General features: G+C 56.8%; 2 protein-coding genes across 2 annotated transcripts; both read left to right on the top strand.

Moving 5' to 3' along the window:
• The first annotated feature begins 1,191 nt into the window (after nt 1–1,191).
• On the top strand, nt 1,192–5,586 carry RRAD (RRAD, Ras related glycolysis inhibitor and calcium channel regulator). Its single transcript, XM_050774960.1, has 5 exons — nt 1,192–1,786; nt 2,001–2,385; nt 3,368–3,441; nt 3,567–3,771; nt 4,924–5,586. Exons 2-5 carry the CDS (start codon nt 2,016–2,018, stop codon nt 5,199–5,201), a joined length of 927 nt encoding a protein of 308 aa, XP_050630917.1. The 5' UTR covers nt 1,192–1,786; nt 2,001–2,015; the 3' UTR covers nt 5,202–5,586.
• Nucleotides 5,587–8,053: 2,467 nt separating this feature from the next.
• CDH16 (cadherin 16) lies at nt 8,054–19,005 on the top strand. Its single transcript, XM_050774907.1, has 18 exons — nt 8,054–8,231; nt 8,957–9,014; nt 9,310–9,393; nt 10,635–10,790; nt 10,861–10,999; nt 11,705–11,863; nt 12,663–12,859; nt 13,463–13,585; nt 13,795–13,945; nt 14,188–14,415; nt 14,519–14,595; nt 14,673–14,861; nt 14,963–15,204; nt 15,791–15,924; nt 16,603–16,845; nt 17,012–17,119; nt 17,742–17,858; nt 18,639–19,005. The coding sequence occupies exons 2-18, from the start codon at nt 8,970–8,972 to the stop codon at nt 18,734–18,736; spliced, it is 2,490 nt and encodes an 829-aa protein (XP_050630864.1). The 5' UTR covers nt 8,054–8,231; nt 8,957–8,969; the 3' UTR covers nt 18,737–19,005.
• Nucleotides 19,006–22,082: the final 3,077 nt, after the last annotated feature.

Here is a 22,082-nt window from a genome sequence, read left to right as displayed (position 1 = left end):
AGGCCCTCCTCAATCCAAGGCCTTCTTAGGCGTTGCCAAGGAAACAGATGCAGCAGCCAAAGAGCCTGGCCCAGGTCTCCATGACAACCTACCACAGCCCACCAGGGTCCATCCATCTGTTATGTCACCTGAGCCCCAAATGGGTGCCCTCCCAGCCCCACCACACTTGTCACAATCAGATGTCACAGTCTGATAGCAGGTCCCTGTCACAAAATACCTCACAGCCTGACCTGTAACCCTCACACCCCTGAGAGATGAGCAAGGAGCTAAGACACTCCTCATACCTTGACCACACGCTGTGTTTATGGCCCTCTTGGGTGGGGGTCTGAACCTCCAGGCCCTAGATGTGCCCTGGGCAGCTGGCTCAGCCTGCAGCTAGAAAGAAGAAGGGAGACCAGGCTGGGCGCGGTGGCTCAAGCCTGTAATCCCAGCACTTTGGGAGGCCGAGACGGGTGGATCACGAGGTCAGGAGATCGAGACCATCCTGGATAACACGGTGAAACCCCATCTCTACTAAGAAATACAAAAAACTAGCCGGGCGAGGTGGCAGGCGCCTGTAGTCCCAGCTACTCGGGAGGCTGAGGCCGGAGAATGGCGTGAACCCGGGAGGCGGAGCTTGCAGTGAGCTGAGATCCGGCCACTGCACTCCAGCCTGGGCTACAGAGCGAGACTCCGTCTCAAAAAAAAAAAAAAAAAAAAAAAAAAAAAAAAAGAAGGGAGACCTTGGCGACTCAAAATGGCTGGCTCCTGCTGGCATTCAACACCCGTTGGCCTGGATTTCCCCAACTCTGGGCAACTTCCAGTCCAGAAGCAGAATAACCAGAGCCAGGGCCAGGGCCAGGGCCAGGGCCAGGGCTGGGACAAATTATTTTTAGCAGAGTTGCTGGCAGCTGCCTGGTGGGTGCTGGGAGGTGGGATGGGGACTGAGTTTAATCCCTTCCCTCTTCTGGGCTGGGGTTTCCTCCCCAGGAGTCAAGCAGGTACCTCCACCTGCAACACTGTCAGAGCCGCCCCCACCCCCAGCAGCCCTCTCAGGGCCCCCAGGGGCTCACGGGGTGACACCAACCCTCACCCTGAAGAGTAGGCTCATTAGGGAGAATCTTCAACTCCAGGATGGGGAGAGAGTGGAAAGGATTTTGTGTGAAATGACACCCCCTAAATTCCAGCTCAGACCTGAACCTCTGGGGAGTGGGTGTCATGGGCAGAGAAGAGGGATCTCTGTCCAGCCTGTAACTCATTTACTTGCTAAGAGGAAGAGCGGCGACTTGGGGAGAGGGAAGGGAGAATTCACTCTCACGGGGCCAGACCGAATTCTTCCCCTGAGGGCAGTTGCTGCTCTTGGCTGGTTGAGTTTACCCTGCTGCCTGCCTCCGCATCACGTACTCCCCCGGCAGCCTCGCGCTCTCTCTCCTCACACACACACTCAGCCCCGGACCTTGCCTACCAGTCAGCCCCTCTATTCCCAGACAGCTACTGCTCCTCCCCTGGCGGGTAGGGCGGGGTGTCGGGTGTGCGAGGTCTGAGGAGGAGGGTGGGGGATTCCCCTGGTGGGAGTGGACAGACACGTCAGCCCCCGCAGCAGCGTGAACCGGGGGCGGGAGCGGGGGCGGGAGCGGGGGCGGGTGGAGGCTTAAATAGGCGACTCTGGAGCCAGAGCCCAGTGCGGGCTGAGAAGGCGGTGGCTGCAGCAGCAGCGGCGGCGGAGACCCAAGAGTCCGAGTCCAGACTACGAGTGGGTTGCATCCTAACCCGGATCCTAGTCCTGAGCGTGTCTGTGTGCGAGTGGGTGAGTGTCTTGGCGGAGCGGGGTCGGGGCGGCTGCAGATAGATGCGCCAGGTCCGGAGGGGTCCCCGGTGAGGGCGCCGCGACCTCGGGGCTGGGGGAGGGCTGCGGCGGGACCTCCGCCCGAGCATCCCGCCTGACTCCAGGTTGGGCAGGTGCGCCCCGGGTCCCGCCTCCCTCACGGCTTACACGGTCACCCGGGTTCCTGCTCCCCTAGACGGCCCCGGACACGATGACCCTGAACGGCGGCGACAGCGGAGCGGGCGGGAGCCGCGGAGGGGGCCGGGAGCGCGAGCGCCGTCGGGGCAGCACGCCCTGGGGCCCAGCGCCGCCGCTGCACCGCCGCAGCATGCCGGTGGACGAGCGCGACCTGCAGGCGGCGCTGGCCCCCGGGTCCCTGGCGGCGGCTGCGGCCGGGACGGGGACTCAGGGTCCCAGGCTGGACTGGCCCGAGGACTCTGAGGACTCACTCAGCTCGGGGGGCAGCGACTCTGACGAGAGCGTTTACAAGGTGCTGCTGCTGGGGGCGCCCGGCGTGGGCAAGAGCGCCCTGGCGCGCATCTTCGGCGGTGTGGAGGATGGTCCCGAAGCAGAGGCAGCAGGTGAGCGGATCGAGCTGTTCGCGAGAGGGGAGATCCCGGGGCTAGGACTGAGGGCTGAGACCAGGACTCAAAGCCGCAAATACCATGGAAGAATTTATTATTATTATTATTATTATTATTATTTTGAGACGGAGTTTCGCTCTTTCGCCCAGGCTGGAGTGCAGTGGCCCGATCTAGGCTCACTGCAACCTCTGCCTTTGGGTTTCAAGGGATTCTCCTGCCTCAGCCTCCAGAGTAGCTGGGATTACAGGCGCCCACCACCACGCCCGGCTAATTTTTGTGTTTTTAGTAGAGTTGGGGTTTCACCATGTTGGCCAGGCTGGTCTCGAACTTCTGACCTCGTGATCCACCCGCCTTGGCTTCCCAAGGTGCTGGGATTACAGGCGTGAGCCACCGCGCCTGGCCAATACTGTGGAATTCTATTCGTGTTTTCAGAATCACGCTTCTACCTACTCATTTCATAAATGGGGAAAGGAAAGGAGAAGGGACACCCCCTGGCCTTTGGTAGGGAAGAAATGCCCAGAGTAGAAGGCCAGGGCATAGATATGGCTGCTCTGTGGGATGGGACCGGACATCCCTCCCTGCCTATCAGGGACAGGTCAGAGTTTCGAACCAGAGGGATTTCTAAGAGAGGAGCCCTAGGTGGCCAAGGTCCCTAGGGAGCGGGACAGTCACTATTCTAACTCAGGCCACTGGGTCAGAGCCACCTTGGGACCCAGGCAGCAGGAGGACAGGGGGCATTGGAGCAGCCACCTGGGACATTGCTAGCTTGGGGGGCATGTGGGTAGAGGTCAGGCACACCATGCCCTCCAGCCCCCACTTCCCTGCCTGGCACTGCTGTTGCCACATACCAGCATCTGCAAGTGGAGTGGAGGATGAGGAGGGCTCTGGGGAGGAGCTGGAGGGTGTGGCCATAACAGGAAACCTGGCAGCAGGGGCTTTGACAGTCAGCTGGTAACCTGTTTACTGGTCTCCTGCCTAGGGCACACCTATGATCGCTCCATTGTGGTGGACGGAGAAGAGGCATCACTCATGGTCTACGACATTTGGGAGCAGGTAGGGTACAGGCTGAGACCCAGGGCAGGGGAGGGAGGAGTGAGTTGGGGTAGGGGTCTGGGAGTGCCAGGCTTGTGTCAGGGTCATGAGGACTGTTGGGCAGACTGTGTGTGTGTGTTCCCCAGGACGGGGGCCGCTGGTTGCCCGGACACTGCATGGCCATGGGGGATGCCTATGTCATCGTGTACTCAGTGACGGACAAGGGCAGCTTCGAGAAGGCCTCAGAACTGCGGGTCCAGCTGCGTCGTGCACGGCAAACAGATGATGTGCCCATCATCCTTGTGGGCAACAAGAGCGACCTGGTGCGCTCTCGTGAGGTCTCAGTGGATGGTGAGTAGGCGGCAGGTTGCAGGGGGAGGGAGTGCCCAGCTGGGCCCTGATATAGGCAGTCTTGGCTCAGCTTGAGTCCCTGGGGATAATCAGAGGCTAAAAATGTTCAGAAAGAAAACTGGCAGGGAGGGAAATGGGAGAGAGCCGGTGCCTGCTCACAGGGCTCCAGAAGGCCCCAGAGGGGTGGGGAAAGAACCAAATCTGATAGGGGAGCTGGGGGACCGCAGGGCCCTCCTCTCCTGCCCCTCTTGGTCCTGGCCTGGCTGGTTTCGGGGTAAGTGGGTGGAAGAGAGTGTAGGGGAACAGGCCAGGAGGTCAGAGTCCTAGGTCTCGGCCATTCTTACAGTAGACTTGGCCCTGGGGAAGACCCGTCCCACTTGGCCTCAGCATCCTTTCCTATGGGTCCTGGTACTGAGCCCCTTAGAGGAACCCAGCAGTGACTTGGTGACCTTGCCCACGCAACCCGAATCCACTGCATCGTTCGTCATGATATAACCTCTAATTAAAAACTACTAAGTTGTGCCAGGCGCAGTGGCTCACGCCTGTAATCCCAGCACTTTGGGAGGCTGAGGCGGGCGGATCATGAGGTCAGGAGATCAAGACCCATCCTGGCTAGCACAGTGAAACCCGGTCTCTACTAAAAATACAAAAAATTAGCCAGGCATGGTGGCGGGCGCCTGTAGTCCCAGCTACTTGGGAGGCTGAGGCAGGAGAATGGCGTGAACCCAGGAGGCGGCGCTTGCAGTGAGCTGAGATTGTGCCAGTGCACTCCGGCCTGGGACACAGCAAGACTCTGTCTCAGAAAAAAAAAACAAAAAACAAAACAAAACAAAAAACTAAGTTGTCCAACATACTTCTCATTTTCCTGTGTTTACTACTGTTGTACTTTAAGTATCAGGCTTCAAATTATTTCAATAAATGGATCTCCTTTTGAGGGCCACTGTTTTGGGGGCTCCTTAAACGAAGGCACTCTGCCTACTGGGTGACGCAGCAGGGACCAGTACCCTCAGTACAGGAGCTGGGGTCTCTGTGTTTTGGGGGAGGACCCTGCAAATTCTCGAGTGGCAGTTTCCATGGGTGGCCAGGGTTGGAGGGGACTCCTCACTCACCCACCCTTTATTTACTGGTGCCTGCCTGTCCCCACCCACACAGAGGGCCGGGCCTGCGCGGTGGTCTTTGACTGCAAGTTCATTGAGACATCAGCGGCATTGCACCACAATGTCCAGGCGCTGTTTGAAGGTGTCGTGCGCCAAATACGCCTGCGCAGGGACAGCAAAGAGGCCAACGCGCGACGGCAAGCAGGTACCCGGAGGCGAGAGAGCCTTGGCAAAAAGGCGAAGCGCTTCCTGGGCCGCATCGTAGCTCGTAACAGCCGGAAGATGGCCTTTCGCGCCAAGTCCAAGTCCTGCCACGACCTCTCGGTTCTCTAGGTCCCACCCGCTCTCAGTATGGTGGGAGACGGACGGACGGGTTGGTGGGCTGGCCCAGCCAACTGCCCCAGGAGCCTCAGGGCTGGCTCAGACTCTGGGTCCCTTGGAGCTGCCAGCCGGGTACCCCCAACCTCATGGTCATGGACAGACAGACAGTGTTGCCCAGTGAGGCCAGGGGCCAGTGAGGGCTGGGCCCACAGAGATGCATGCGCAGGCTGATCTGCGTCCCAAGCAGCCGGAGCGCAGCCGCGGGGCAGGCCTGTGTGCCGGGAGAGGACTCTGACTTTTTTCACAACCCGGGTGTGCCTGCCCTGGAGGGAGGCTGTTCAGTGCTGTGGCTATTTGTTTACATGCAGATTTTTGTAATAAAGACTATTTCCTGATATGTCATGGCTGTTGACTGTCTTTCCTCCTATCTGGGCGCTTCAGGAGCTGGAAGGATTTCTGAAGTTGAGGGATGGGGGCTCACTGCCCCACCCTAGTGTGTGGCCATGATGTGTTAATGTGGGGGTCCGGATATAGCCAGCTGGGATGGGCATCGGGTCTGGCTGGGGGTTCAAGGAGCAGGAGACACAAACCCCTCCCAGTCCCTGTTATCCAGACTCTTCTCTTTCTGCATGGGGCCTGGCATTGCCCAACTGATTGAGGGTTCAATCACTCACTGTCCATAAAGGGAAACTGAGGCTGCTCAAGGGAGCACATTCTGCCCTGGGTCTCACAACCAGGCAGGAACCCTGAGTCTCACAACCAGGCAGGAACCCTGGGTCTGGCTCCACAGCTGGTATTTCTGCCCTGTTCCCTCTTGAAGGACCGGAATCAGCTGAGGTTGGGGATAGAGAATGCCGAGGGATGGTTTGTGAAGGCACACACAGGCACACTCAGCTCCACATGGCTCCTCCACCTCTTCGCTGGGGTTGAGCTACTGAGGAGGCCCTCACTGTTCTCTCCACCATGAGTATTCAGGCAAAAACATTTCATGCTCAGCATTGGCTAATTCAGTTTTGGTGGGAGCAGCTGCCTGGAGCCTGCCCTGCCTGGAATGAGAGGTCTTGCATTTGTATAGGAAGGTGTACTCGTGCTTGTGGTTGGGGATGCACCTGTCTCCCTGCCCACCCATGCCTGTGGCTCCCTCACGCTTGGCACAAGTGCTGCTAAGAGTTTTTATCTGCATGGTCTCAGGAAAAATCATCCCCATTTGGTGCTGGGTGGGAAGTGGCTGAGTGGGGACTGGTATACAGGTCTGCCCATCTCCAAAGCCTGGAGGCAGCCTGGGGCGAGGTGGGGGGCAGTTTCTAAGAAGGTTCTGGGCCAGGGTCCATACGTTCCTTCCTTAGTTCAATTTATTCATTCCACAGACTCCAGGGAGCCCTGGCAACCTGGTTAGAATCCTGACTGCAGCTTGTTGAATTGCAGGAGGAGGCTTGAGGGCTGCCCCTCCATGTACCAGGGAGTGCTGAGATGCACCCACGTGCTCCCCAGGGCAGAGGTAACTTCTCAGAGCTGTTGCTGCTCTGCCCCTCCTCCCAACATACTTCAAGGAATACAGAAGGCATGGTATTTTCAGAGCAAGTGAGGGTCCTCAGGCCTTCCTGGCTCTGTCACTTATTGACTGTGTGACCGTAGGCAAACCACTCAGCTTCTCTGTGCCCCAGCGTGTGACATGGGTGCAATGCCCCTTCAGAACACAGTATGTGGCATAATGAAGGTATGTGCTCAGAGCAGTGCTGGGCACATAGCAGGAGCTTAACACGTTTGAAACCCCCTTCAACCTCTCCACAATGCACTGCTCCTGGTTGGGTGCCAGAGTGACCCTGAAGCAGGCACTCAGCTTGTGACAAGGCTGGGGGCAGCTGGGGGTAGCTTCTGACCTGAGAGAGACTAATCAGGTACACAGTGGGAAGGACTTCACGGGGACCATGGGAGGCTTCGCGGGGACCAAGGCTGGGGAGGGAATGGAGACCAGGATCTTCCCACCCTCTCCCCTCGTTCCAGACTCCCAGGCCTCAGAAGTGTCTCCTGGCTCTGCTTGGCTGCCCTCATTGCGGGGAGAGCCCGTGTTCAGCCCTGTAACTCCCTCAAGGTCGCCTGAGCCGGTTTAATCTTCTTAGAGGCACAAGACCGCCCATTGTCTCAGCCCTGTCACTGTTGAGTGGCCAGTGTAAGGACTTGGGGAGCTCACAGGCTGCTGCACTCCCCCACCACAGGTCCCCCTGGGGGGTGGTCTGGAGCCCCAATACCCACTTCCACTCATGCACTGCTCATCCATCCTTTGCCACCTCCAGCTCCTTGTCTTAGTTCCACAAGCCATGGGGAGCTGCCAGGGCAGAACGAGAGCCAGGTCATTTCTGAGTCCCTGAGTTCTGCTCTCAAGGGGCTCCCAGTCTAATGGAAGACGCAGACAATGACAATCTGGTGTCCTCTGTGTATTAATAGAGATAGCACATGGCATGGCGTGAGGGGGTGGGGCGTTCCCAGAGGAGACTCCTGAACCAGCCTGGGAACACAGGGGAAGTTTCCTGGAAAAAGGAGTATTTGAGCTGAATACTGAAGCATGAGCAGGTGCTTACCACACACATGAACGAGTGGGAAGGGTGTTCCAGGCACAAGGAACAGAGTGTGCAAGGGTGTGGCTGCAGACGCTGGAGCCTGGGAGATAAGTGAGACCAAGTCTGGAGCCACAGAAAAAGTAGTGTCCAGACCCAGAGGGCCAAGGAATACCCCCTGGGCTGTGTTGGGGTCGAGGGAGTGCCAGGCCAACCATCTCCCCACCTCCCGGGGCTGGCAGTCACGGATGCTGAGCAGCTCCTAAACTTTCCAAAGTCAATGAGTAACTTGGGGGGCTGGGCGGGGCCAGGCCTGCTGCTATGGGCCCAGTGGCCTTTTCCATTCCTGAGCAAGCGTGGCTGAACCCTCCTACCTGCTCAAGTGCCCTGCCTTGCCCCACCCAGCCCAGCCTGGCCAGAGCTCCCTGGAGAAGAAGCCCTTTTGCTTAGCAGCTGGACCAAGGGAGCCAGTCTTGGGCATTGGAGGGTGAGGGGCTGGGAGTGGAGGGGAGGGCATGGCTGAGGCTGGGGTTGGTGGCGGGAAAAGGAGAAACACTGCTCTGTCCTCGCCGTCTGAGAAAGAATTCCCAGGGCCTCATCTTAGAGAGGTTGTTGATTTGTTGCTGCTCTGTCTGCCCAGCTCCATGACAAGGGCTGGAAAATGATGAGACAAGAGCCAGGCTCCTGCTCCGGGGGCTCTCCTTGTCTAGAAGGTGGCAGTGGGAGGCAGGACAGTCCAGGAGGCCCTGAGCTAGGAGGAATCTTCCTGTGGTCAAGTCCTCTGTGACCTTGGCCAGACCCCAGCCTTCAGGCCTTGCCAGCAACAAGAGGTGACTTCAGGAAGTGACGCTCCAAGTCTTCAGGAACTTTCCAGCTTCAAACTTTTGTGATTTGGGGGGTTGCTAGAAAATTACCACTTTGGGATCTGCAAGTTGGGGAGGCTATGGTGAGAAGGAGCTGAAGGTCTAGAGGTGAAATTCCGATAGAGTGCTTGAGGGGCCAAGAGCCCAGACGCAGGGTGGCTGGGCCTGGGGGCCTTGGTGGGCCTGGCTGAGGAGCAGGGCACTACCCTGCAGCAGATGGGGAACCTCAGCTCCTTTGCAGGGGAGGAAGAGGAGGCTAGCCTGCAGTGCGATCCCACTAGCTGTGTGTGTGGGAAGGAAAGCCCCTCCCCACCCACCTGGGCTGGCTCCTCACTGCTATGTCCCTCAGGCCCGTCCTGACCATGGTCCCTGCCTGGCTGTGGCTGCTTTGCATCTCTGTCCCCCAGGTGAGCTGGGCACTGCCCCCACTCCTTCAGGTCTTGGCCTTGGGGGTTGACACCCTTGCCCCTAACTCCACCTGGACGAATTGCACTGACTGTGAGAACGGTGCAAAGCATGGGAGGGGTCAGAGCTGGGACTACAGAGCTATCGTGGGATGAGGAGGTCAAAGGCCAGAGCACGGGTGGATGGACTAAGGTACGGCCAGGCCCTGAGAAGGGGCAGAAATTCCCCTCTTCTGTTGGGTCCCAGTGCCCAGGCAGGAAGATAGAGCCTGGTGACAAGGTGAGAATCCTCCCACAGGCTCTCCCGGAGGCCCAGCCTGCAGAGCTGTCTGTGGAAATTCCAGAAAACTACGGTGGGAATTTCCCTTTATACCTGACCAAGGTGAGCCAGAGAGCTGGGGGGGTGGGAGGGTGGGGGGAATCCCTCCCCACAAAGTCCTGCTTCTCCTTCCTCTGGCACCCTTCCTCTTGCTGTTTCTCTTTGAAACCTTGCTTTCCAGAGAGTTATACATGTTATACAGGTTATCCATGTTATACAGGTTGAGTGTCCCCTATCTGAAATGCTTGAGACCAGAAGTGTTTCAGATTCTGGATTTTTTTTCAGATTTTAGAGTATTTGCATATACATCATGAGATATCTTGGGGAATGCAACCCAAATCTAGACACGAAATTCATTTATGTTTCATATACACCTTATACACATAGCCTGAAGGTAACGTTATACATTTTTTTTTCTTTTGAGACGAAGTTTCGCTCTTGGCCCCCTGGGCTGGAGTGCAGTAGTGCGATCTCAGCTCACTGCAACTTCCACCTCCTGGGTACAAGAGATTCTCCTGCCTCACCCTCCTGAGTAGCTGGGATTACAGGCATGCACCACCACACCCAACTAATTTTTTTTTTTTTTTTTTTTTTTTTTTGTATTTTTAGTAGAGACAGGGTTTTGCCATGTTGGCCAGGCTGGTCTTGAACACCTGACCTCAGGTGATCTGCCCGTCTTGGCCTCCCGAAGTGCTGGGATTACGACTTTGGGATTTGCGAGCTGGGGAGGCTATGGCGAGAAGGAGCTGAAGGTATAGAGGTGAAATTCCAATAAAGTCCTTGAGGGGCCAAGAGCCCAGTGTGCGTCACTGCTCCTGGGTGAATATTTTTAATGATTTTGTGCATGAAACGAAGTTCTGACTATGTGTTGACTGTGACCTGTCACATGAGGTCAGATGCGGCATTCTCCACTTGTCACATCATGTTGATGCTCAAAAAGTGTCAGATTTTGGAGTATTTCAGATTTCAGATTTTCAGGTTAGAGATGTTCAACCTGCAGTGGGAATGACTAACAGATTTTAATCCTAGCGGAGAGTACAGCTTTAGGTTAAAGAATGAAATCTTGGTGGTGAGGTTTCAAGCTTCAGAAAGAAGGGCAGGGAGTTTTGGGGAGCACCAGGTCCAGGGAAAAGAGTTCTGTCTCTGAGTCTCAGTCCTGATGCTTACTGACTGTGTGACCTCAGACAGGAGTCAGATGTCTCTGAGACTCAGTTTCCCCACATGCAAAATGAGGCCATCAGGTGGAAGGGGGTCATCTCCCAGGCCTGGCCACTGCTGCCTTCACTTCTGTTCACCCCCATCAGCTGCTGCTGCCCCGTGAGGGGGCTGAAGGCCAGATCATGCTGTCAGGGGACTCAGGCAAGGCAGCTCAGGGCCCATTTGCTATGGATCCAGATTCTGGCTTCCTGCTGGTGACCAGGGCCCTGGACCGAGAGGAGCAGGCAGAGTACCAGCTACAGGTATGGCTGGGCCAGGTGTGGGGGAGCGCAGGCAAGGCAGGGCCAGACGCTGATTCCCCTTTCCTGCCAGGTCACCCTGGAGACACAGGATAGACGTGTTTTGTGGGGTCCACAGCCTGTGCTTGTGCGTGTGAAAGACGAGAATGACCAGGTGCCCCATTTCTCTCAAGCCATCTACAGAGCTCAGCTGAGCCGGGGCACCAGGCCTGGTGAGTGACCAGGTCAGACAATTTACAGTAAGGTCAGGTGGGCCTTGATGGAACGGCAAAGAGCAAAGAGATGGCCAGACAGTTGGCATAGGACAGGTCAGCCATTTCTGTCCCATTTCTTTTCTTGCTTTGCTTTGCTTTTTTGTTTTGTTTTGTTTTGTTTTTTTGTTTTTGTTTTTGTTTTTCTGAGATAGAGTCTCACTCTGTCGCCCCCCAGGCTGGAGTGCAATGGCGTGATCTTGGCTCGTTGCAACCTCTGCCTCCTAGGTTTAAGCAATTCTCCTGCCTCAGCCTCCCAAGTAGCTGGGATTACAGGTGCCCGCCACCAAACCTGGTTAATTTTTTGTATTTTTAGTAGAGACGGGGTTTCGCCTTTTCGGCCAGGTTGGTCTCGAACTCCTGGCCTCAGGTGATCCGCCCACCTCGATCTCCCAAAGTGCTGGGATTACAGGCATGAGCCACTGAGCCTGGCCCATCCTGTACCATTTCTGTCCCATCTTGTACCTCCCTACTCCACTGAGGGTACCATCCACTCTTGGCCTCAGTTTGCTCATCTGGGAAGTAGGACGAAAAGCCGTGACTCATCTCCAGAGTCCTGATGTGATGATGGATAGGGAAGAAAGGACAGAGGAGAAATAGGAGAGGCATGGGAGACTCTCCCCACCCTCTCTATCCCTTACAGTTTACCCTCCCACCATGAACCAGGCATCCCCTTCCTCTTCCTTGAGGCTTCAGACCAGGATGAGCCAGGCACAGCCAACTCGGATCTTCGATTCCGCATCCTGAGCCAGGCTCCAGCCCAGCCTTTCCCAGACATGTTCCAGCTGGAGCCTCGGCAGGGGGCTCTGGCCCTCAGCCCCAAGGGTGAGCCTGAGCAGGGTGTGCTGGGGAGGGAGGGTCAGTGAAAGCTGGAGAAGGTGGTATCTGAACCATAAGACAAGCGTGGGTGGGAACTTGAGAGGTAAAAAAGGAGGGAAGGGCACTCTAGGTGGAGACAGCAACAAGGCAGGGGGCTGTGGAGGCAGGGCCAGGCATGTAGAGTTAGGAAATGGTGTGAATGGAGGGCCTCAACTCCACGCTCCACGGAGACCTGGGCCTAAGGAACAAGGATAGGAACAGTCTAAGGGGTTACAGCCTAAGATGTTGCTGGGCGACCTTGTGACTGATGGCAGAAGAGACCTGGACCTAGAAGTTCAAACCAGAGGCATGAACTAGGGATGGAAAGAAAAGTGAATCAGACACCATCATAGCCAGCCATGCATTCACCCACCTACCACCCAACCGCCTACACAGTCCATCCAATCACCCATCACTACACTCTTCAATTCTCACACTCAAACTCCCATCCACCTACCAAGTCAACCACCCATTCATCCAACCAGCCCATCATCTACCGTCTACCTACCTCCTCATCCTGGTCATCCACCTACCCCTCTAGTCTATCTTGCATTCGTTGTGTGGAGAGATACGGAGGTGGCTTTGCAAACTGTCATGTCCTGGTTGGAGGCTCACAATAGTGCTTAAAGTTCCTCTCTTCCCTTGGCCAAGAGAGTGTCCCAGTCACCGGCCGTATGCTTGGTTTTGTGTCTGGTATCTGCTGAGAATGATGCCCTGGCCCCTGCTCCCCAGCTGCCTGCTCAGTTGACCATCCTCCCTGTTCTAGGGAGCACCAGCCTTGATCACGCCCTGGAGAAGACCTACCGGCTGTTGGTACAGGTCAAGGACATGGGCGACCAGGCCTCAGGCCACCAGGCCATTGCCACTGTGGAAGTCTCCATCATAGAGAGCACCTGGGTGCCCCTAGAGCCTATCCACCTGGCAGAGAATCTCAAAGTCCTATACCCGCACCACATTGCCCAGGTGAGTAAGCGGCTGTCAGTGGCTGAAGCAGCCCCATGGATGGTGCAGCTGGGCCCAAGACTCATGGATATTTGGGGGCTGGGTCTGGAACTCACATGACCCCTGCTCCTCCCTCCACTCCTCCCATCACTTCCTGCTATGGACTGGGGTGTTCAAAGCCCCGGGCGCAGGCCCACAGCCCCTCGCCTGCCCTGCCATCCTCTAGCAGGCGTGACTCTGTGCTCTGACCTCTTGAACTTGCCCAAGGCTTCCTCAGGGAGAACAGCTGCTACCTCTTGCTGCCATAGGGATTGTCACCCCGGGCTAGGAATGTCTCAGGCCTCTTCTAGGAATGCCCTGGGGTCAGGCCCAGGCTGAGACGGTAGAAAATAAAGTAACCTGGTCACTCAGGCACGTTGGGCAGGGTCCAGGTTTGGACCAGGGCAAGGCCACTAACAACATGTACCCTGAACAGAAGGATCCCACCTGGACTCCAGGCCCAGGAAGGGCAGCACCTTGCCTGGGTCACACAGTTGCGGCTCAGGCTCCTCACCCAGAAATCAGATGGGGCACAAGGGCTGACATGGATTGCTCCTGCCCCTTGGCCCGGGATGTCCCCCCCAGGTACACTGGAGTGGGGTTGATGTGCACTATCGCCTGGAGAGCCATCCCCTGGGACCGTTTGATGTGGATGCAGAGGGAAACCTCTACGTGACCAGAGAGCTGGACACAGAAGCCCAGGCTGAGGTGATATGAACGGGGAGTCAGGGACACAGGCTGGGGGTGCTTGGTCACTGTCTAGTTGGCTTTTGGGGGTGTCACAACTACAATAGAGGCTGAGGCAGTGGGAAAGAGCCCCGAAGAGCTGCAGCTGGCCCACCAGAAGGAAACTCAGAGCCAGGCAAGGCTGGAACTGCCCTTGGTCCTGACCTGAAGCCCCCTACTGCCCACCACAGTACGTGCTCCAGGTGTGGGCTCAGAATTCCCGTGGCGAGGATTATGCAGCCCCTCTGGAGCTGCATGTGCTGGTGATGGATGAGAATGACAACGTGCCTGTCTGCCCTCCACGTGGCCCCGCAGTCAGCATCCCTGAGCTCAGCCCCCCAGGTGAGCTATGGGATGGGAGAGGGGCGAAGTCTCTATGAACCACCCAGTCTTGCTCTTCTCTGGGATAAGGACCCAGCCTCAGGCTCCATGTCAATGTCCCTCCGTAACATACACACACACACACACACACACACACACACACACACACAAGCTCAAGTTCAGTTCGGCACAAAATAAGGAGTGGGTGGGGTAAGGCCTCCCGGCTGGGCTGTGGTCCTAGCCAGGCGGGTGCTGTCTTGCAGGTACTGAAGTGACTAGACTGTCAGCAGAGGATGCAGATGCCCCAGGCTCCCCCAATTCCCATATTGTGTATCAGCTCCTGAACCCTGAGTCTGAGGATGGGGTAGAGGGGAGAGCCTTCCAGGTGGACTCCACTTCAGGCAGTGTGACACTGGGGGCACTCCCACTGCAAGCTGGCCAGAACATCCTGCTTTTGGTGCTGGCCATGGACCTGGCAGGCGCAGAGGGTGGTAAGTGCCCTGATTGGTGGCCCAGGTCCCCATGACCCCATGAGACCCCATGAGAGCCCTCTGTTCCTACCCTGACCTCACCAACATGTCCTCCCTGCCCTAGGCTTCAGCAGCACGTGTGAGGTCGAAGTCGAAGTCACAGACATCAATGATCACGCCCCTGAGTTCACCACTTCCCAGGTAAGCAGACGCAGGGGAGAAGACCTTGGGAAGGATGCTGGCAGGGGGCTCACTCACCATCCCTCCTCCTTCTCCAGATTGGGCCTATAAGCCTCCCTGAGGATGTGGAGCCCGGGACTCTGGTGGCCATGCTCACAGCCACTGATGCTGACCTCAAGCCCGCCTTCCGCCTCATGGATTTTGCCATTGAGAGGGGAGACATGGACGGGACCTTTGACCTGGATTGGGAGCCAGACTCTGGGCATGTTGGACTCAGACTCTGCAAGGTGAGGGCCGGGGTGGCTGGGAAAGGGGTCCACACACGCACGCATGCATGCACGTGTGCCTTGACTAGGCCCCCACAGTGACCTGGGCCTCCTGATTCCAGAACCTCAGCTATGAGGCAGCTCCAAGTCACAAGGTGGTGGTGGTGGTGCGGAGTGTGGCAGAGCTGGTGGGGCCAGGCCCAGGCCCTGGAGCCACGGCCACGGTGACTGTGCTGGTGGAGAGAGTGATGCCACCCCCAAAGTTGGACCAGGAACGCTACGAGGCCAGTGTCCCCATCAGTGCCCCAGCTGGCTCCCTCCTGCTGACCATCCAGCCCTCCGACCCCATCAGCCGATCCCTCAGGTGAGCCAAAATCCCAGCCCCTTACCTGGACTGGATTTCCCCTGCTCCCTGGGGATGACCCCAGGGCCTCAGAGGGGACTCATATTATCTACAGCCTGCAATATTTTTCAAACTATGGCAAATGCCAAGATTGTGACTCCTGGCAGGGATCCGGGCTGGATGGACTGGGTGGGGCACGGAGAGGGGTGTTTTGGACCCCATGAGAGCTCGGATTATGCTTCAGCACCTGGAGGGAGGACCAGGCCCTCCTCCAATGCCCCCCAACAGATTACAGACAGACAAGGTTGTTCCCAGACTCTGATTCCTTCACAGAGTGACCTGGAGTGAGCAAAGTTGAAATGGGCCTCCCAGGCTCTAAGAGTTTCTCCCCTACCCGCATGATCTGTTGTTCATCCCACACCCACTACCACCACCATCACCACAAATCCTGAAGCTGGAGAGAGAGACTGGGCATCCCAGGCTTTGCTGTGGCCTCTGAGTCACAGAGAGGATGTGGAATTTAAGCAAATCATATAGCCCTGGGCGATTCTGAACAAAACTCTATATGTAGTCCCAGTACCTCCTCACCCGCTTCCTTGGGTGGCAGGTTCTCCCTAGTCAATGACTCAGAGGGCTGGCTCTGCATTGAGAAGGTCTCCGGGGAGGTGCACACCGCCCAGTCCCTGCAGGGCACCCAGCCTGGGGACACCTACACAGTGCTCGTGGAGGCCCAGGATACAGGTATGGCCAGGAAGTGGTGGGAGCCCCTGGGAGGGGGTACAAACCTCAGGCAGACAGACAGCAGGACTGAGCTTCCTCCCAGAGGCCCTCGCTGGCAACCCCCAGCCCCAAGCAGGAGAGGCAGATATGAAGCTGGGTTCAATGTTCCTCTCTGAGAACGGATCTACTCCTCTGGTGGACAGGTCTGGCGTGTGCTCCCCTCGCTGACCACTCTCCTAGATCGACATGCAAAATCTCCCAACCTTGTCCTTTAGCCCCTGGAGGGCCTCTCAGGGTGTCAGCTTCAGGGACTGGTACAGGGCTGGGGAGGTGGCAGAAGGACCAGGGGCTGCCCCGGGGAAGAAGTGCTGGAGTGAATGGGCCACTGGAGCCGGGGAGGGGGGACTCTGAACACTGCTCAGGACAGAGAGCTGGCCCCTGTGTGGGGAGCCCCGGGAGGCAGGTTTCAGCTCTGAGTTGGGCTGTGATACAGGGCAGACCCAGCAGCAGTGAGCTCTGCTACAGTCAAGGATGTCCACAGTGGCATGGAGATGATGACAGGTGAAGAGAAGCATGGAGGGTGAGTGGCAGAGGAGTCTGTAGGGCGAGACTCATGGGCTGTGGGAGCAGCACAGGGACCTCAGAGCTCACCCCTGCCCCTGCCAACACCTGGCCAGCTCAGCACTGCTTCTTCTGCAGATGAGCCGAGACTGAGCACCTCTGTGCCCCTGGTGATCCACTTCCTGAAGGCCCCTCCTGCCCCAGCCCTGACTCCCGCCCCTGTGCCCTCCCGATACCTCTGCACGCCCCGCCAGGACCACGGCGTGATCGTGAGTGGACCCAGCAAGGACTCCGATCTGGCCAGTGGACACGGTCCCTACAGCTTTGCCCTTGGCCCCAACCCCACGGTGCAACGGGATTGGCGCCTCCAGACTCTCAATGGTGTGTGGTGGGGAAAGGGAGGGAGGCTGTGGCCAAGGCAGGGAGGGGGTGTCACTTGGAAGTGAGATGCCCTTCTACCATGGGGGTGGGGCTGGGAATAGGGGGAGCAGCCCCCAGAGGGCCTGTCCAGGCTGGTGACCCTGGTCATTGCCTGCTGTCCCGAAAGGTTCCCATGCCTACCTCACCTTGGCCCTGCACTGGGTGGAGCCGCGTGAACACATCATCCCCGTGGTGGTCAGCCACAATGCCCAGATGTGGCAGCTCCTGGTTCGAGGTGAGGGTGGACTTGGGTGCAGCCTGCAGTTCCTGAGGGAACTGCTGGCATGCAGGGGGAGGGAGCTGGGTACAAATGCATATGGGATGGGCTCCTCATGTGGACAGCACATGCCTGTGCACACTTGCACACCTATGGCTGGGCACACACACCTGTGTGCACACAGGAACAGGCACAGAGGCACATACATTTTTTTTTGAGACAGAGTCTCACTCTGTCACCCAGGCTGTCGTGTAGTGGCACGATCTCAGCTCACTACAACCTCCACCTCCCAGGTTCAAGCAATTCTCCTGCCTCAGACTCCCGAGTAGCTGGGATTACAGGTGTGCACCATCACGTCCAGCTAATTTTGGTATTTTTAGTAGAGACGGGGTTTCACCATGTTGGCCAGGCTGGTCTTGAACTCCTGGCTTAAGTGATCCACCCATTTCGGCCTCCCAAAGGGCAGGGATTACAGGTGTGAGCCACCACTGCGCCTGGCCAGTGCATATATCTTCACACATACGTGAATACACACATGTGCAAAAACACACACATATCAGCCAGGTGGCTGGGCTGGGGGCTCTGAGCTGCTGGGGAGTCCTCCCCTCCCTACTCTTACTTTCCTCCCCTCTCCCCCCAGTGATTGTGTGTCGCTGCAATGTGGAGGGGCAGTGCATGCGCAAGGTGGGCCGCATGAAGGGCATGCCCACGAAGCTGTCGGCAGTGGGCATCCTTGTAGGCACCCTGGTAGCAATAGGTAATGGAGTTTGGACATTACCTGTGTGGGCGAGGGCGATGGGTGGTTGGAACCACAGCCTCCAAATAAACACTTTTGTCCCCATGGTGCCCCCAGCTCTGAAAAGGAAGCCCCCAACTCTCCTAGTCATTATGTGCCTGCCCCTTTGATCATAGTCATTGTCATTATAGTTGATAATAGCATCTACGGTTACATGATTGCACATTGACTGGGTGGCAGGGACTATTGCCCGGAATCCTCCCAGCAACACTGTGAGGCAGATCCTCGTATCTCCCCATTTCGCAGATGAGGTCACTGAGGTTCAGAGAGGTTAAGTGACTGGTCCAAGGTTACACAGTCAGGTTGTGACACAGCCCAGGTCTTTCTAGCCTAATTGTGTCAGTCTAAGCCACCCCTTCCATCCCCTTTATTTCTTTAGCCCCTCAAATTTTGTCCTTGCTGGTTGTCCTTGCTGGTTCTAGCACGCTGCTGTGATGGGCCTTTCTCTTGGAGGTCCATGGAGTTGGGGCCCAACTTACTGGTTCCCCAGTGTCCCCCAGAGAAGGGGACTTTGGAGGCTGAGTATACTGGGACAGCCTCAGAGGGATAGGGGCCAAGCAGGCCGAGCAGTCAAGCTTCTCCAGGCACCAGGACCACAGAGTCATACCCAGCCCAGCCTCGGGATGCTGTCCAGGAAACTCATCTCTTCATTAAGCCAATGCCAATCACAGGAAGTCCCTCGTGAAGAACAAGTCCCACAGCCCCTTCTGAGGCCTGATCCATCCCTCTTGGGTCCCACAGGAATCTTCCTCATCCTCATCTTCACCCACTGGACCCTGTCAAGGAAGAAGGACCTGAATCAACCAGCAGACAGTGTGCCACTGAAGGCGACCGTCTGAATGGCCCAGGCAGCTCTAGCTGGGAGCTTGGCCTCTGGCTCCATCCGAGTCCCCCGGGAGAGAGCCCAGCACCCAAGATCCAGCAGGGAACAGGACAGAGTAGAAGCCCCTCCATCTGCCCTGGGGTGGAGGCACCATCACCATCACCAGGCACGTCTCCAGAGCCTGGACACCGACTTTATGGACTGTCCATGGGAGTGCTCCAAATGGCAGGATGTTTGCCCAATAATAAAGCCCCAGAGAGCTGGGCTGGGCCCTACGGGATTGGTGTGTCTGTGTCTCAGTGTCTATGTGTGCATGTGTGTGTGTGAGTGTGCGCATACCTGCTCGTGTGCACACACCTGCTCTTTCATCCCTTCCCCATCTCCTGCCACATAGAAAGGGTCTGGGCTTGAAAGACAAGACTGAGGTCCCCTGCAGGGAAGGACATGAAGACATCATATGGGCTATTGGTGAGAGCTTGGGACCACAGCAAAGTGGGTCATTTTTGTGGGCATCCAGAGCTCACCATTCGCAGATCCTGGATGGGTGAACACTAGGCAGGTGATGGTCAAGGAGGGGTGCCTTTGAGGGTGTCATCTCTGTGTTTTCCTGGATGTCATCTTTGCTATGGGAAGGCAAAACCTTGTGAGTCTCCATCTTCTGCTCATGTATGAGCACCTTGTGCTCCTGTGCATGAGTCACCTACACCCAGGGATGGGCAGAGGTCCCTCAGTCTCTGCAGGGGCCTGGGCAGGATGGTGAGGCCCCATGGGTCAGGAGCGTGAGAGGTGAGGCTGGAGATGTGTCCTTCTGCCCCAGTGCAGGCTCCAAGGCAAGCCACTGCTGTGTTTCACACACAGGCTGGTGAGTGCATGAGGGCATCTGCAGGAAATCAGAGAAGGGGAGTCACTTAGATGGACACCATCGGAGCGGGACAGGCACCTCTGTGGCTTACTCTGGAACTGCCCCTCTCTGAGGTTAACCCCTGGCCCTGGCCCAAGATTAAGCCATGTCCTGATGCTCTGCTGAGCCGGGCTAAGCTCTGCTAAGAGCTGAGCTCTCCAGATTGACCTTTAATCCCTGATCTGTGGGTGACCCCAGATACAAGCTGATCCCCTATGTCCCCTTCTCAACCATCTCTGGGGAGTCAAGGTGGGACTTGCTGTCCCAAGCACCATGAGCTGATGATGGTAAATCACGGGGAAGGGAGAAAAACAACCTCTGTGGGGCCCAGGCACTATTTTTAGGAGATAATCTCTCCACTGTTGGCAGATTCTGTGGGATAGGGGCCAAGCCCAGCTAAGAGAGACAGGGCGGGCAATCTGGCGAAGACTCAGCTAGGATCCCCAGCCCAGGGGTTGGACTCTGAGGCTGGCCCCTGTCATTCTGGCTCAGGTACCCCCACTGCAGGCTCTGCTGACTACCCTTGTCCAGGCAGGGCTTCCCTGCCCCTCTGCCAGGATATCCTCTGCTCGGCCTGCATGCACTCAGAAATCTTCAGGGTGCAAACCTTCTGGAGGTAGTGTCTCATCTAATCTTTCCATCAACCTACAAGGGTGGATTATTGGCCCCATTTTTCAGTGGGGAATCTTGAAGGTCAGGGAGGTTAAGGGCCGTAGCTGGGAGTCTTAGAACCAGGGCACATGGCATAACATGGTCGAGGACCATGTTACCTCTCTGGAAATGTCCACAGTATTCAGGTGGTCTCTGCTACTCCAAGATCTCCCAGCAGGGCCTTAGCGATCACCCAGATCAGCTCCTTCTTGTAAAGATGGAAAGGTGAATTGCAAAGAGAAGGAGGGAAGTTTGTAGGTTCATACAGCCATAAGATGCGTCACTTGAGCTATAACCACCACTTTCTGGCCTTCATCCTAGATGGATAAGTAGGGAGATAGGAGGGTGCGTGGGTGAGTGGATAAGTGGATGGCTAGGCAGATGCATGGCCGGATGGATTGGTGGGTAGATGGATGGGTGGGTTGGTAATCAGGTGGGTGGGAGACCCACAGACGAAAGGGTAGATGACAGGATACCAGGACAAATGAAGGCATCTTTTCTAGTTTGAGGGCTTCTTCCTTGGGCCTCCAGGTCCCAGACCACTCTTGGTTGTGTCGGTGCTGAAGTTGTCTGCCAGGTCCACAAGCCCCTTCTCCACAGACAAGGGCCCAGGTTCCTTGGGCATCTGGGGATATAAAACTCTCCTGTATCCTCAGTCCCGTTCTGCAGAGGAAGGTGGCCAGGTGCAGTGGCTCACGCCTGTAATCCCAGCACTTTGGGAGGCCAGGGTGAGAGGACTGCTTGAAGCCAGGAGTTCAAGGCCAGCCTAGGCAACAAAGTGAAACTCTATCTCTACATAAATAGAGAAAGAGAGAAAGGTGAGGATCAGAGAGGGGATGTGGCTTGTCCTGGGTTGCAGAGGAAGAGAGACACAAAGCTGATTGGTCTTTAGGCTTGGCAGTGGGTCAGTGAATGCCTGTGGAGATTAATGCTAGTGAGGCAGGCTTCATTCTGCAGTCAGGGCCTCGCCCCTGCTAGAGCAAGGTGGGGGCCAACCAATAGCTGTCTGGGTAGAAGAACATTTGTTGTGCTTATCCATGCGATGTGTTCCCAGGAAAACTGCTTCACCTCTCTGAGCCTTGGCTTACTTGGTGATACAAGTTTTTGTTGTTAGGCAAACTACATGAAATAATCCCTGCACAATGCATTTAGCATAGTGCCAGGCACTACAGGGCTCAGTAAATGTGGCTTTCCCCAGTACATGGATTGTTGAGGGACCTACAGCCCCACACTTACACACACTCCCTAGAGGTCCCAAGAGGCCCAGGCTTTTGGGAGGGAGTTTGGAGAGGGGCCCCAGCTCCAGCCCCAATCCAAGAGTGCAAGACACCCCTTCTAGCCCCAGCTCCCTTCCAGTGTCCAGGTGCTCACTGGGTCTGTGATGTCCAGGGTCTCACGGGGCTCTGGGCTGGAGCTGGAGGGGGTTGTGGGGTTGGCCCCAGCAGAGCCTCATGCTGCCCCTCTCCTTGGCCCCTTCCAGAGGCACTAGGCCAGATCAAAGGGACCCAGCTCGGAGGATCGGGAGGCAGCTTGGAAAGAATGTAAACATGAGGATATTTTTAAACTTTTTCCAGCCCCAGCAATTAGGGCTCTTGAAGCCAGAGGCCCAGAGGTCAGTCTGGTCCTCACCCACAAAGAAAGCAACAGTCTCAGAGACCCCACCCCACCCACACCTACCTACACCCACCCAGGACTCTAGCTGGGGCCTCGGGGGAGAAGTTCTTCCTAGGACATCACCTCCAGACACGCTGCCGTGGCAGGACAATGCATTTCTAATGCGAGGGACTCAGCGGCGTGGGGCCCTGACTTA

The sequence above is a fragment of the Macaca thibetana genome, chromosome 20 (assembly GCF_024542745.1).
Source record: "Macaca thibetana thibetana isolate TM-01 chromosome 20, ASM2454274v1, whole genome shotgun sequence".
NCBI classification, from domain to species: Eukaryota; Metazoa; Chordata; class Mammalia; order Primates; family Cercopithecidae; genus Macaca; species Macaca thibetana.
The sequence above is the reverse complement of the archived record's forward strand: the minus strand, read 5'-3'. Positions and strand labels throughout refer to the sequence as shown.

Bases quoted from the DNA above. Each gene is read 5' to 3' on its own strand.
- CDH16 (XM_050774907.1), top strand. From the start codon at position 8,970: ATGGTCCCTGCCTGGCTGTGGCTGCTTTGCATCTCTGTCCCCCAG. The intron at 11,000-11,704 runs GTGAGTGACCAG...ACCATGAACCAG, and splicing joins GAGCCGGGGCACCAGGCCTG to GCATCCCCTTCCTCTTCCTT. The intron at 13,586-13,794 runs GTGATATGAACG...TGCCCACCACAG, and splicing joins ACACAGAAGCCCAGGCTGAG to TACGTGCTCCAGGTGTGGGC.
- RRAD (XM_050774960.1), top strand. From the start codon at position 2,016: ATGACCCTGAACGGCGGCGACAGCGGAGCGGGCGGGAGCCGCGGAGGG. The intron at 3,442-3,566 runs GTAGGGTACAGG...TGTGTTCCCCAG, and splicing joins TCTACGACATTTGGGAGCAG to GACGGGGGCCGCTGGTTGCC. The intron at 3,772-4,923 runs GTGAGTAGGCGG...CCACCCACACAG, and splicing joins TCGTGAGGTCTCAGTGGATG to AGGGCCGGGCCTGCGCGGTG.